Source organism: Bufo bufo, chromosome 3 (genome assembly GCF_905171765.1).
Source record: "Bufo bufo chromosome 3, aBufBuf1.1, whole genome shotgun sequence".
NCBI classification, from domain to species: Eukaryota; Metazoa; Chordata; class Amphibia; order Anura; family Bufonidae; genus Bufo; species Bufo bufo.
Window position 1 is genome coordinate 672690966 of NC_053391.1, and position 15040 is coordinate 672706005.

Below are 15040 nucleotides of genomic sequence, written 5' to 3' on the forward strand. Positions count from 1 at the left end.
TCTCTCTCTGTAAATGATGTAGGTGCAGATAGTACTGCCTCCCTGTCTCTCTCTGTAAATGATGTAGGTGCAGATAGTACTGCCTCCCTGTCTCTCTCTGTAAATGATGTAGGTGCAGATAGTACTGCCTCCCTGTCTCTCTCTGTAAATGATGTAGGTGCAGATAGTACTGCCTCCCTGTCTCTCTGTAAATGATGTAGGTACAGATAGTACTGCCTCCCTTTCACTCCCTATAAATGATGTAGGTACAGATAGTACTGTCTCCCTGTCTCTCCCTGAAAATTATGTAGGTACAGATAGTACTGCCTCCCTGTCTCTCTCTGTAAATGATGTAGGTGCAGATAGTACTGCCTCCCTTTCACTCCCTGTAAATGATGTAGGTACAGATAGTACTGCCTCCCTGTCTTTGACTGTAAATAATCTAAGTACAGATAGTACTGTCAACCTATAAATGATGTAGGTAGAAATAGTACTGCATCCCTGTCTTTGACTGTCAATGATGTAGGTACATATAGTACGTCCTCCTGTTTGCACTTGTTTAGGCACTGATAGTACTTCCTACTTGTCCCCACTTGTTAATGGAGACAGTATTGCCTCCCTGTCTCCCCTTGTCCAATGAAGTGGATACAGATAGCACTGTCTCCCTGTCTCTGATTGTTAAATGATGTGGACTCAGATAATACTTCTTCTGTGTCTCCTTAGTGTGGATACACATAGCTCCCCCTGTTAATAGTGTGGATACAGATAGCAGTGCCTCCCTATCTTTCTTTGCTATCTGAGTGGATCCAGATAGTAATACCATCCTGCCTCCCTTTGTTAATGGTGTGGATACATATACTACTGCTTCCCTGTCTCCCCTTGTTATTGTGCATGCAGGGCTCCAGTGGCTCAGGGGACCCATTCTGTCATCAACACAATATTAGGGAATTGTCGTTTATGTTATTCTCAAAAAAAAAAAAAAAATAAGTTGAATCAACTTATATTGAAATGACATTAATTTTTTTTTACCTGCTCTTCCTTTCAATCAGTATAGCAACGTACGAAGCAGGCAAAGCGGCACCAAAACCCGGCGTCCAGAAGTAAAATTTCCCCAGAATCTTCCTGTAATACAGAAATATAATTAATATGATATAAATGAATTACTTATATCCATTGCCCAGCCGGCAGATGTTGTTACAATACACAGAGGCTGAGCACCAGGTAATGAATGGGTTAAAAACCATATGCAACACTGCTTTTCATGGGTCGGACAGGGACGCAGGTCATTTCTCCTGAAACAATGGCTCTTTGTATGAAGGGACCTCGGTAAACACAGTTCTTTATGGTTTGGACCCAGGACAATCACTGTACACTTCATGTTCTACATCCTTTCTTAGTATGGAAAAAATTTGGCTCAAAGGAAACGGTGGAAGTTTATTAAAGGGACGGTATTTCTTGATTACAAAGAGTAAATAATGAGAGGAAATAAAAGCAATCATGGCAAAGCACAATATGTACGTACGCCGATACAGACTGATACAATGTTCTGTAAAAACATAAAAATTGTGAGACGATCATAATGGTGACAGTAGTCACTAGGAGACATTTATAAGCCAATGGCCTTGCTGCTGTCCAGGAGTCCCCGACAAACCAGAGCAGAAATTTCATTGGTTGCCTCTACCTGGAAATGAAGTAGGGAGAGAAAGCACTGCCGGCCAGTCTCTACCATCGTAGCAGTCGTAGCGGCTGCTACAGGGCCCACAGTGGCCCACCTTGCCCAGAGCCGCATCTGCCATGAGGCAAGATGAGAAGCTAGCCTCAGGAAGTTTCCAACTTGCCACGAGGGGGTGGCAGTTTACGGTGGGGAACAGGAGGCAGTGCCCGAAGCATATAAGGCAGTAGAAGTGAACAGGAGGATGTGATGACATCACTTCACCCCCCTGCACTGGGTCTCTGTAGGTGGTCCTGATCACCACTACAGGGGACATTCAACTACGGGGAAGGAAGGAGAGTAGGATTACATATAAAACCACTATGGGGGGCAGGCATTATAACTACAGGGGTGCAGAGAAATATATATATTACCACTACAGGGAGCCAGGGTGGATAAAAATCAATGATTTAAAAAAAAAAAAAAAAAAGTTTTTTTGATTTAAATCGGATTTTTTTAAAAATATAAAATACTTTTTGAGGAAAATATATTACCAACCAAAGGTTATTCCATCATGAAATAAAGATTAGTTTTTTATTTATGTAAAATAAGGCTGTATATGTTTAATTTTTTTGGTAAATAAATTCCATTAATCCATTCACAATGTCATGCTCTTCCAGAGGTTTTTGTAAGATTATTGGGCCGTTTCTCTGCCTACAAGATATTATCACAGATGCTTAGTTTACTTTTGCAGTTCTCAAAACTGAATTTGACTCAGCAGAGATCACATGCCTCTTCTTCACAGCAAAAATGTTATAACATGAACAGAGTTGAGAAAAAGACCTTAATCCTAACTTCTACAAACCTATGAATGCAGAATCAACCTAATCAAACTAATATGAAGAGTTGTTTAAATCTTCATCTACTTGCATATTATAAGTTATACCAGCAAGAATTAGTCTTTATGTAGAAAACTATGATTTAAATCAAGCCTTACTGACTAGCGATATAAATCGTGATTTAAATAAGTTTGATTTAAATCAAATCCACCCTGCAGGGAGCATTATACTACATGGGGACTACAGGGGGTAAGAGCATTATATATACTACCACCCTATGGGGGGCATTATACAGTGGCTCAGTGGTTAGCACTGGTGAATTGCAGTGCTGGGGTCCTAGGCTCGTTTCCAACCAAGGACAGTTGGATGCTAATGTCTGTAAAGCGCTGCGGAATATAGTAGCGCTATATAAGTGAGTATAATATAAATAATAATATCTATCTATATGACCAAGCACCAGGATGGACCAAAACACTAGTGTTGGCCTTCATGAGCAAACAAACAAGAATCAGCAACCTGCGGCACTCCAGCTGTTGTGAAACTACAACTCCCAGCGTGCACACTTGTTCGGCCGATCTCAGATCTCCCATAAAAGTGAATGGAGCCTGCTGGGAGTTATAGTTTCACAACCGCTGGACTGTCGGAGGTTGCTGACCCCTGTCTTAGAACCTCTTGTTTCATTTTGTTGTAGATTTAAGGTTAAAAATCTGGAACACGGTGAAGCAAGAGTTAGCTGTATAGGGTCTGGTGAGTCCCCCTGGACCGGAGAAAAATCCTGCAGACTGAGTAAAGAGGTGCAGGCACGCTATAGGTCTCCGTGCACTCAGAATCCCTAATCCTTGGCAGCTGCTCTTCATTACGGACTGAGCCACAGACTTTAACAGGAATTTTTGGAGCCGTTCTCCAAGCCTTCCCCCGTTTCCAGGCTGTCCTGATATTATTTTATTATTTGAGAAATGCCGATCAATCAGTCCACGTCGTCGTCCAAGGTGAGCGATCATGATGTAGGAGGTTGGTGAAAGGAAGCATATTGAATTACAGTTTTATCCAATGTATTACATTGTGTGACTAGGAAAGCAGATGTGTCTGGATCATCCGGTGGATTGTACATGACACAGGCCCGGGTTCCAGATTCTGGTAGATGTATCTAGCTTTTATTACCTGATCCTGATGGCTGCAACCACAATACTAAAAGGAGTCTACACATTTATCTAGAAAGCTTAAAGGTTTGAATGATAGCACTGCACGGCCTTGTCATTCAAAGAGTAGAGGCACAGCCTAGAAGAGTTGTAAGGAGAGCCTCTGGGTGCACCAACAATGCCCTCATTGCACCAAGAGTCTAATTTGCGTATTATTTAATAGCAAATTACTCCACATTCTGAGATGGGACCAAGAGGGTTAAATTCAGTTGACAGGGAAGGGATGCAAATGAGCTCTTAACCAGCTCTGCCTCTAATGCCACCAGATGTAAGGCAGCTATCCTATAAGTCAATGTTCACCTCTTAAAATAAGCCTTGAGACATGACTTGGATATTAAATAAGCCAGCACCTCATCTGCAGACAGCTGTTTCGGGGTGATTGCCCCTCATCAGTGCAGAGCAGAGAGTACTGGCTTAACTGGGTGAGAGGCCTGTGTCCGGATCAGGGGGGAACTAATTTATTAAGGTGCTCTCTCCCTAAGGAGAGTTAGTTCCCCCCTTACCCGGAAACAGGCCTCTCACCCAGTTAAGCCAGTACTCTCTGCTCTGCACTGATGAGGGGCAATCACCCCGAAACAGCTGTCTGCAGATGAGATGCTGGCTTATTTTATATCCAAGTCATGTCTCAAGGCTTATTTTAAGAGCTGAACGTTGACTTATAGGATAGCTGCCTTACATCTGGTGGCATTAGAGGCAGAGCTTGTTAAGAACTCATTTGCATCCCTTTCCTCCCAGAATTCCAGAGGAGCATGTATGGCCTATAAGTCTCCTCACACTGATTAAGGTGCTCTCTCTCTAAGGAGAGTTAGTTTCATCCGTTATTCAGTTGACGATCACACATCTCCCATGTCAGCTGGTTATATGGAAAGTTATACAGTGACCGATTCCCTTTAATTTCCTCTCTGTCTGGAATTTTAGCACAGCAGAGAGACTCGCCTAACACACTCTGTCAGACCAGCAGTCAGACCAAAGAAGCGCCGCACCGTCATATGCTATCCCAGAAGCGTGGCTGGTCAGGACCTCTGTTTCTACGTTTATCTAGGCCTATTCATTGAACAAAAGATTAATCATTTCTGTCGGTCATTCCAATCCTTCATCTTCAATTATAATGAGGATTACCTTCCAGATAAATCATTCCCGTGCATCAGTCACAAACTGAGATTACTTTGTTCTCCCATTGAGAGTTTTTATCTCTTTATGAGATCACTGCTAGAGGGACAACATTTTGTATTTAACGGTCACTGGTATAATATTGCTAAAATAAAAATAAAAATTTTAAAAAAAAAAATGGCAAAAAAATCTAGCTTTTATTCTCATAACAAAACAAAAAATACATGGGTCATTTGTCATGCTAAAATACAACTAAATTAGGCATATTTCAGGCGCAGATTGCGGCACAATGCTTTCCGCTCACCCCAGGTCTAAAACTGTGGGTGTGGCGTGGGCAGGGAAGGGAATGGGCCGGGGGCCCGTCTCATTTACCATTTTCTATGCCCGTTTCAGGCGTAGAAAAAGGTTGAAATGTTAGACAGCTAGGAAGCTGTCTTACATTTAGAAATGGCGGAGGATCGGGCAAAGTTACGCAGAGGCCGGTGCCTCTTCATGAGAACCACCATCTTAGGGGTTTATTAAGTCCGGCATCTAAAACGCCAGTCTTAATAAATGTGCCCCATAGCTTTTATTCTTATTACGTATTAGCAAAATATCGTGTTATCCTGTTCTGTCCTGTATAATACGTTAGCTGTTCATTTGCAGACTATAACAAGCTCCCCATGAAATAACAATACTGGATCCTGGAGACAGGAGAGTAACCACTAGGTCAGGGGTCAGCAACCTCCGGCACTCCAGCTGTTGCAAAACTACAATTCCCAGCATGCTCCATTCATTTCTGTGAGAGTTCTGAGAAGAACAGAGGAAGTATGCATGCTGGGAGTTGTAGTTTTACAACATCTGGAGTGCCGGAGGTTGCCTACCCCTGCACTAGGTCATCAGGGATATCCTTTAAGCCATTAGTTCAGCAGAGATATCCTCTAAACCACTGGGTCACCAGGGATGCCCACTAAAACACTGGGTTACCAGGTGTTTCCTCCAAACCTCTAAGTCACCATGGATATTCTCTAAACCACTAGATCACAAAGGCGACACATGTGCTAATCCACTAGGTCATCAGGGATGTGCTACTGGTTCACCAGAGGTGCATTCTAAACCACTGGGTTAGCAGGAATGTGCGTAAAACTACTGATTCACCAGAGAGGTCATCTAAACCAGTAGTTGAAAATCAATGTCTTCCATTCCACTAGTTCACCAGACATGTCTTCTAAACTACTAACTCACAGGGTGGATAACAATCAATGATTTAAAAAAATAAAATCTGATTTTTTTTTAAATTTAAATCTGATTTTTTTTTTTTATATAAAATGCTTTTTGAGGAAAACATATTACCATCCAAAGGTTATTCCATCATGAAATAAAGATTAGTTTTTTTTAATTATGTAGAATAAGGCTGTATATGTAAAAAAAATTGGCAAATAAATTCCATTAATCCATTCACAATGTCATGCTCTTCCAGAGTTTTTTTTTAAGATTATTTGGGCAGTTCCTCTGCCTACAAGATATTATCACAGATGCTTGGTTTACTTTTGCAGTTCTCAAAACTGAATTTGACTCAGCAGAGATCACATGCCTCTTCTTCACAGCAAAAATGTTATAACATGAACAGAGTTGAGAAAAAGACCTTAAAGGGGTTCTGCACTAGTATCAACTAGCTGGGGCGGGGCTAAGCTCTGTTCACTTGAATGGAGCTTAGCTGCTCCCACGCTAGTTGATACTAGTTGTGACGTCAGTGAACCGGAGGTACTACTGGAGCACCGCTACCTTCTCAAACAGCTAATAGTCGGGGGTCCCGGGTGTTGGACCCCTGGCGATCAAAAGCTGATGATGTATCCAGAGGATAGATCATCAGTTAAAACAAAGTGCAGAACCCCTTTAATACTAACTTTTACAAACCTATGAATACAGAATCAACCTAATCAAACTAATATGAAAAGTTGTTATTCTAAAAATCTTCATCTACTTGCATATTATAAGTTATACCAGCAAGAATTAGTCTTTATGTAGAAAACTATGATTTAAATCAAGCCTTACTGACTAGTGATTTAAATCAAATCCACCCTGCTAACTCACAATGGATGTTCTCTAAACCACTGGGTCACCAGGGATGTTCTCTGAACCACTAGTTCACTAAAGGTGTCCTTAAGGACTGTAAAGTGTACCATGAAATCTGCTCACATATTTCACCAAATATACACTCACCTAAAGAATTATTAGGAACACCATACTAATACGGTGTTGGACCCCTTTTGCCTTCAGAACTGCCTTAATTCTACGTGGCATTGATTCCACAAGGTGCTGATAGCATTCTTTAGAAATGTTGGCCCATATTGATAGGATAGCATCTTGCAGTTGATGGAGATTTGAGGGATGCACATCCAGGGCACGAAGCTCCCGTTCTACCACATCCCAAAGATGCTCTATTGGGTTGAGATCTGGTGACTGTGGGGGCCATTTTAGTACAGTGAACTCATTGTCATGTTCAAGAAACCAATTTGAAATGATTCGAGCTTTGTGACATGGTGCATTATCCTGCTGGAAGTAGCCATCAGAGGATGGATACATGTTCTCATTCTGTTTACGCCAAATTCGGACTCTACCACTTGAATGTCTCAACAGAAATCGAGACTCATCAGACCAGGCAACATTTTTCCAGTCTTCAACAGTCCAATTTTGGTGAGCTCGTGCAAATTGTAGCCTCTTTTTCCTATTTGTAGTGGAGATGAGTGGTAGCCGGTGGGGTCTTCTGCTGTTGTAGCCCATCCGCCTCAAGGTTGTGCGTGTTGTGGCTTCACAAATGCTTTGCTGCATACCTCGGTTGTAACGAGTGGTTATTTCAGTCAACGTTGCTCTTCTATCAGCTTGAATCAGTCGGCCCATTCTCCTCTGACCTCTAGCATCCACAAGGCATTTTTGCCCACAGGACTGCCGCATACTGGATGTTTTTCCCTTTTCACACCATTCTTTGTAAACCCTAGAAATGGTTGTGCGTGAAAATCCCAGTAACTGAGCAGATTGTGAAATACTCAGACCGGCCCGTCCGGCACCAACAACCATGCCACGCTCAAAATTGCTTAAATCACCTTTCTTTCCCATTCTGACATTCAGTTTGGAGTTCAGGAGATTGTCTTGACCAGGACCACCCCCCTAAATGCATTGAAGCAACTGCCATGTGATTGGTTGACTAGATAATTGCATTAATGAGAAATAGAACAGGTGTTCCTAATAATTCTTTAGGTGAGTGTATATGGATCTCCCATAGACTGAAAATCTGAACATGACTGTAGCCTTATCCTGTGTTGATAATCTTGCTCTGGTAATATACGGTAATTAGTAAGCATTATGTGCTTCTTCCTCCTAATCTTCGCTCTGCGTGAGAGATCATTTTGAGTCCATTAACTGATTGTTATGACTCAGGAGCCTGTTCTGTATAATGCTCCCATCACTTCAATTGTAGTCAAGTTGCAAAACAATCCAGTTGAGCGTTGAAGCTGAGACCTACACATGAGCAGCTCTTCACTGGTAAATTGTCTGTTCTTATTACTGCTAAGTTAAACCAAGATGGTCACACTTAGGTATATTTATGGTCAATGTAAAACCCCATAGCAAAATTCGGCAAAAACTTAAAGGGAACCTGTCATCAACTTTATGGTGACCTCACTGAGGGCAGTATAAAGTAGTGACAGAAATGCTGATCTCAGCGGTGTGTCACTCATCAGCTAAAAGTAAGTGGTTGCTGAGAACCAGCATCATAATCATTGCAGCCCAGGCCTTGAAAAGAGTCAAATCTACCTGAGAAGAGTCCTGGTTATTCATAATCTCCTGCTCTCACGCCCATCTGCTGATGGTTGGCAGGTCTCTCCTAGAGAGAAAGGGAGAAAACTAGGTAGAAGACTGTCCATCATCAGCAGGTGGGCAGGAGAGCAGGAAGTCATGAATAACCAGGACTCTTCTCAGGTGGCCGGGACTCTTTTCCAGGTCCAGTCTGCAATGATTGTGATGTTGGTTCTCGGCAACCACTTACTTTTAGCTTATAAATGACAGACCGCTGAAATCAACTCGCCTGTCTCTACTTTATGCCGTCGTTAGTAGGGGCAGCATAAAGTTGATGACAGGCTCCCTTTAAAGGGAACCTGTCACCTGGATTTTGGGTATAGAGCTGAGGACATGGGCTGCTAGATGGCCGCTAGCACATCCGCAATACTCAGTGCCCATAGCTCTGTGTGCTTTTATTGTGTATAAAAACAGATTTGATACATATGCAAATTAACCTGAGATGAGTCAGAGCTTTAAAATATGACTCTTCTCTGGTCACACAAGTAAAATATGACTCTTTTATGTTAATTTGCATATGTATCAAATCGTTTTTTTTACACAATAAAAGCACACAGAGCTATGGGGACTGGGTATTGCGGATGAGCTAGCAGCCATCTAGCAACCCATGTCCTCAGCTCTATACCCAAAATCCCGGTGACAGGTTCCCTTTAAAGGGATTCTGTCACCAGGTTTTGGCCTATAGAGATACGGACATGCACGGCTAGATCGCCGCTAGCATGTCCGCAATATATCTGTCCTACAGGGCTGTGTGGTTTTAATTTCTTTAAAAAAGGATTTTATAGATATGTAAATGAGTCTTGAATGTGTCCAAGGGGCTGCACTAACCTTACTTGTGCCCAGCCGTGCCCACCTGTGAAGGAGCCCAGCACCGCCTATGTCTTCCGAATCTCCTCCTTTCATCAACGATAGATAGCCGTAATCCCGCGATGCACGAGCTCGCGCATGCGCAGTGCCGGTATAGTGTTCCTTCCCTGTGCTGGCATCAGGCTCAGGGAAATAACTGCGCATGCGCGATCTCGCGCATCGCGAGATTACGGCTATCGTTGATGAAAGGAGGAGATTCGGAGGACATAGGCGGTGCTGGGCTCCTTCACAGGCGGGCGTGGCTGGGCACAAGTAAGGTTAGTGCAGCCCCTTGGACACATTCAAGATTCATTTACATATCTATAAAATCCTTTTTTAAAGAAATTAAAACCACACAGCCCTGTAGGACAGGTATATTGCGGACATGCTAGCGGCGATCTAGCCGTGGATGTCCGTATCTCTATAGGCAGGGCCGGATTAAGAGCATCATGGGCCTGGTGCTGAGGATTTTGCTGGGCCTTTTTATGGAACTGCACTCAGTGTCTTACATATATATTTTATCGATACCATTAAAGTATTTTGTTCCTGCAACTACCCCTTCATTTGGCGTCTATCTTGGCAACATGGAGGGGGACCACGGGAGGGGGACCCTGAGGGTGGGGCACCCTCAGGGCACTATAGTGTCAGGAAAACCGCTCTGTTTTCCTGACACTATAGTGATCGTTTAACATGGCTATGAAGATTACTGTTTTCTAGCTGCTGTGGACTGTGGACAACAGCAGCTAGAAACAGTAATTTTCATAGAGCTGTGTTATGATTTATGGACACAGCACTCAGCATGCTTAGCCAGTCAGATAGAAGGCCGGCTAAGCATGCTGAGAGCTGTGTCTAAATAACATAACACATTAAAGGGATTCTGTCACCAGGTTTCACCCCTGTCAGCTAAAAATATGCTGATGTTCAGGGCGTCTTCACGATTCCTAATGTGGGCTTATAAATGTCATCTGTGGGCTTATTTAGCTAAAAAACAGCTTTTACTAACCTGTCAGTCAAACAAATAAGGTGCCCAAGGGGATGTTAATGAATGCAAGGTGTCGGCCGCACCCGCCGCCGTTCGTGCCCAGCGCTGCCTTTCCGGACTTCTGCGCCGCCTCCTAATCCTCTGTGCCGCCTCTCGCTCTCCCTCCCTCCCCCCTCCTCCTGCTGTAAGATCTCGCGCATACAGGGGTTGAGCGAAGTGCCGGCGCATGCGCACTTCGCTGTAAGAAGCCAAATAGAGAAGTCTGCACGGCCGCATCAGGTAGAGCCCTGTGCGCAAGCGCGAGATCTTACAGCAGAAGGAGGGGGGAGGGAGGGAGAGCGAGAGGCGGCACAGAGGATTAGGAGGCGGTGCAGAAGTCCGGAAAGGCGGCGCTGGGCACGAACGGCGGTGGGTGCGGCGGGCATCTTGCACCCATTAACATCCCCTTGGGCACCTTATTTTTTTGACTGACAGGTTAGTAATAGCTGTTTTTTAGCTAAATAAGCCCACAGATGACATTTATAAGCCCACATTAGGAATCGTGAAGATGCCCTGAACATCAGCATATGTTTAGCTGACAGGGGTCAAACCTGGTGACAGAATCCCTTTAAAGAAATTACTGTTTCTAGCTGCTGTGGACTGTGGACTAGCAGCTAGAAACAGTAATTTCTTTAATGTGTTATGTTATTTAGACTGAGCTCTCAGCATGCTTAGCCAGTCAGTCATTTTCATAGTGCTGTTATGATTTATGGACACAGCTCTCAGCATGCTTAGCCAGCCTTCTATCTGGCTGTGCTTCTTGAGAGTCACAGTCCACAGGCTCAGAAACAGCCAGATAGAAGGCTGGCTAAGCATACTGAGAGCTGTGTCCATAAATCATAACAGCACTATGATTGCCCTCCCTTCCAACTGGATGAGTTTATCTGATACGTGCCCTGCTCCAGAAGCTCCTGCTGTCTCACGGGCTGGTGTGGCTGAGCGCTGTGGGCCGTGTGCTGGTCGAAACTGCTGAGCAGGTTGTACACAGCGCAGCGTGCAGGAGGGATAACCGCGGGCGCACTGAGGTCATATCTGGTGGGCCGGCATTACAGGAACCGCACCAGCTGCTCTGACGTCCTGCCGCCGGATATCCTGTGACGTATATCCGGCGACAGGACGTCAGAGTAGCTGGTGCTGTTCCTGTAATGCCGCGGCCCACCGGATATGACCTCAGTAGTGATGGGAAGTTCGGATCTTTCAGATGAATCGGTTCATGAATCGGATCTTGGGTTCACTTGCTGAGTCACTGACTGCTGAGCTGACTCGCAAGTGAACCGAAGACTCTAGGTGCCGGTGCGCATGCGCAGATGCTATCCATTCGATTCACTTGCTGACTCAGTCGGCTCTTCAGCTCTCTAATGAGTGAGTCCGGATCAGGAAGAGTGATTGATTATAGTGATAGTGAAGGGAAGCTGAGGCTGACGCCGGACAGGAGGACTCAGGACAGGAGTCAGGAGCTGTCACTGTGGTGTGCATTGTTGTCTGTTGTGCATTGTTACCCACAGTGACAACAGTCGGACACTGACAGTAGTACAACCAACCAAGTGAAGTGAAATGTGAATGCACGCACAGGGAAAACTAGAAGGAAAGGACCGTGTAACTCCGGCGACCTGGACACTGCCGCATGAAAAAGGATTTGTCATATCTAATTGCGATACTGGAGACGCCGAGAACACGTGGACTACATAGATCCAATTGGCGCCACAATTCAAATCCTTAACAGCAGCCCTTGAGACCGGGATCTCACAAGCCAAGTGTGCCGAGTCGAGGGCTCATCGTCCAGCCAAAAAGACCGCCGGGTAAGATTACATTGATCCTATAGCGATCGCTTCATCAAATACAGCGGGACGCCGCTGCAAGCATTAGTAGCTTTTTCAACATTTACCGCAACTATTGAACAGCTACATTTCTTTGAACTGTGGATAATTACGCACATGTGTTGACATAAAGTTGCAGGTACACTGAATTGCAACCTGGTACTACTCCCAATAGGAGAACTTTCTGTTCAGTCACAGACTAAAGGTTATAAGAGACTGGTTATACTAATGGACTATTTTTTCATTTGCCTGCAGGCTCATTACTGAATTAACTATATCCATGCAAATATCTTTATGAAACTATACTTTTTGGAGAGTGGAATAATTATGCAATAATTTTTATTCATTTTATATTTACTTGGGATCCGTATTTATATTGAGTATTATTTAATCTATTTTTAATATTATTATAGGACTGATACTTTGCTTTTACTTTGTTTTTATCTGCTGCTGTAATAAATGTCATTATATTTATATATTACCACTGTACAATAAAGATCCCTTTACTTAAGAGAGTGCCCCACTTCCATTTTATACTTGTTTCACTTTTTCAGACTGGGTGTTGTCTGTCAGTGGGAGCACCTCTGTTGGATCTCCACCTCACTCTAGTGCGACATTTCCTTATATTTATTGAATTGATAACAGTATTACAGTGACACAGTCACTGGCTGATAATAAAATAGTCCCCACAGTCCCCACTTAACGGAATCTATAAAGGAGATGTGAACCCACCCTTAGTTATATAGCTACTGAATGAGATGCCTTTAACATATATATCTCCTGAGAAGCCAATTTGATCCTAAAGGGTTAATTCAACCTGTAATCTAAACTCTGTGTCATCTGTCACTTCTCTTATCTCTCTGCTCCTGTCAAAGGCGTACAAAGAAATCACTGGGCCCCATAGCAAGAATCTAAATTGGGCCCTTATTCCCCTTTTATAGCCCCTCCCACTACCCATTCCAGGCCTCTCTCTTTGTTCCATGAACTATGTTCGCTGCTGTTTTATAATTTATGCCATCAGGGCCGGATTGGGATTACAAAACAGGCCTGGCACACAAAAGAGGTATAATAGATACAGTGTGTACAGATGTATAGTGTATACAGCAGTGTACTGATATGTGAGGTACGAGGTATAATAGATGCAGTGTGTTCAGGTATATAGTATATACAGCAGTGTACTGATATATGAGGTATAAATTACAGCTCGTACCTCACATATCAATCCAATACTGTATATACAATATACCTGTACACACCATCTATTATACCTCGTACCTAACATATCAGTACACTGCTGTATATACAATATATCTATACACACTGCATATATTATACCTTGTACCTCACATATCAGTACACTGCAATATATATTATATATCTGTACATATTGCATCTATAATACTGTTTAATATATGGAGTGTGTGTGTGTGTATATATATATATAGATGTGAGGCATACAAGGTATAATACTGTAGATGCAGTGTTTATAGAAATATGTGGTCAGTTATACATTATGGTAGCTGTGTGTGTGAAGTACATGAGGTTGTGGTCACTGTACATGTCTGAAGTATTATACATGAGTGAGCAATGAGTAAAATCAGGGCATGGAGGGGGGGGGGGGTAAATGATGAAAAGTGGAGGACCTCCTCTTACCACTCCATTCCAGTCTGTATGGATCAATGCAGAGCTGATTGTGTGAATTTCTAATACTTGCTGTTAGGGGTTGAAGGACCTGTGATGATGTCATCACAGGTCCTGGCAGATGTACCTTTCAAACCTAGGAACTACACCATTTTTGGTGCAGTTCCTTTGCTAGATTCTGCAGGACCTGTGATGCTGAAGATGATGTCATCACAGGTCCTGGCAGATGCACTGTTCTAACCTGGGAACTACACTTTACACTGTGCAGTTCCCTTACAGGACCTGTGAAGACTCCCTGTACTACTCAGACGACTCCGAGCTGCTAGTGCTTGCCTTGCCTCAGCTCTGATTGGTTGGTGGGCGGGGAGGGGAGGGGCCGGCAGAAGCAGCTTCCACTCTAGGATCAGATTACGCTCCTCCCGAGTCCCTCCCTCAGGCTCCTGCTGCCAGTGTGAGGTGAGCGTCTCTGCATTGTCTGTGCTCTATGTGGCTGCGCTGTGTACAACAGAGGACTTTTAACCCTCCCGACGGCCTTTTGGCTGGCAGATGGGCCTATTTTATGGTAGGGGCCTGGAGCTGCAGCTCCATCAGCCCCTACGTTAATCCGGCCCTGTCTATAGGCCAAAACCTGGTGACAGAATCCCTTTAATGCATGGAGTGACATATGGTAGAAGTCTCTAACTAGCACCACAGGGGAAGAACTTGGTAAGATATGTGATGCTCCTCAGAGCCAAGAGTAGAACTGGCATTTCTGGTAAGTCCAAGCAAGTATGCTCCACCCTGTCGCACAGCTAAGCCATGCCCTGTTACACCACCAAGCTCAACCCCGTTACACTGCTAAGCTCTGCTCCGTGGCACCATTATTTCCCGCAGTGCAGTCTGGGGCACTCCTGCTACTGCTCTACAACTGGGTAGAGCCCCCTCTCTCCTGTAGGCCCTGTGCAGCTGAACTGGCTGCACAGTCAGTATTGTCCACTCCTTTACGTAGCTTCTTCAGCCACCGCTTTAGGTCAGCAGCAGATCCCCTGATCTCCTGAGCCCAATTTGTGTGATGGTAAAGTTCACCGCAGCTCAGATTTTTTTTAAAAGACCAGAATTTCGAA

At 43.9% G+C, this 15040-nt stretch overlaps 1 protein-coding gene across 1 annotated transcript in view; it reads right to left on the reverse strand.

Moving 5' to 3' along the window:
* TMEM135 (transmembrane protein 135) overlaps nucleotides 1-15040 on the reverse strand; it is a 355301-nt gene that overhangs the window by 278483 nt on the left and 61778 nt on the right. Inside the window, exon 3 of the mRNA XM_040426365.1 lies at nucleotides 1009-1101. Within this exon, the coding sequence (XP_040282299.1) occupies nucleotides 1009-1101 (93 nt within the window). The remainder of the gene's footprint in view (nucleotides 1-1008; nucleotides 1102-15040) is intronic.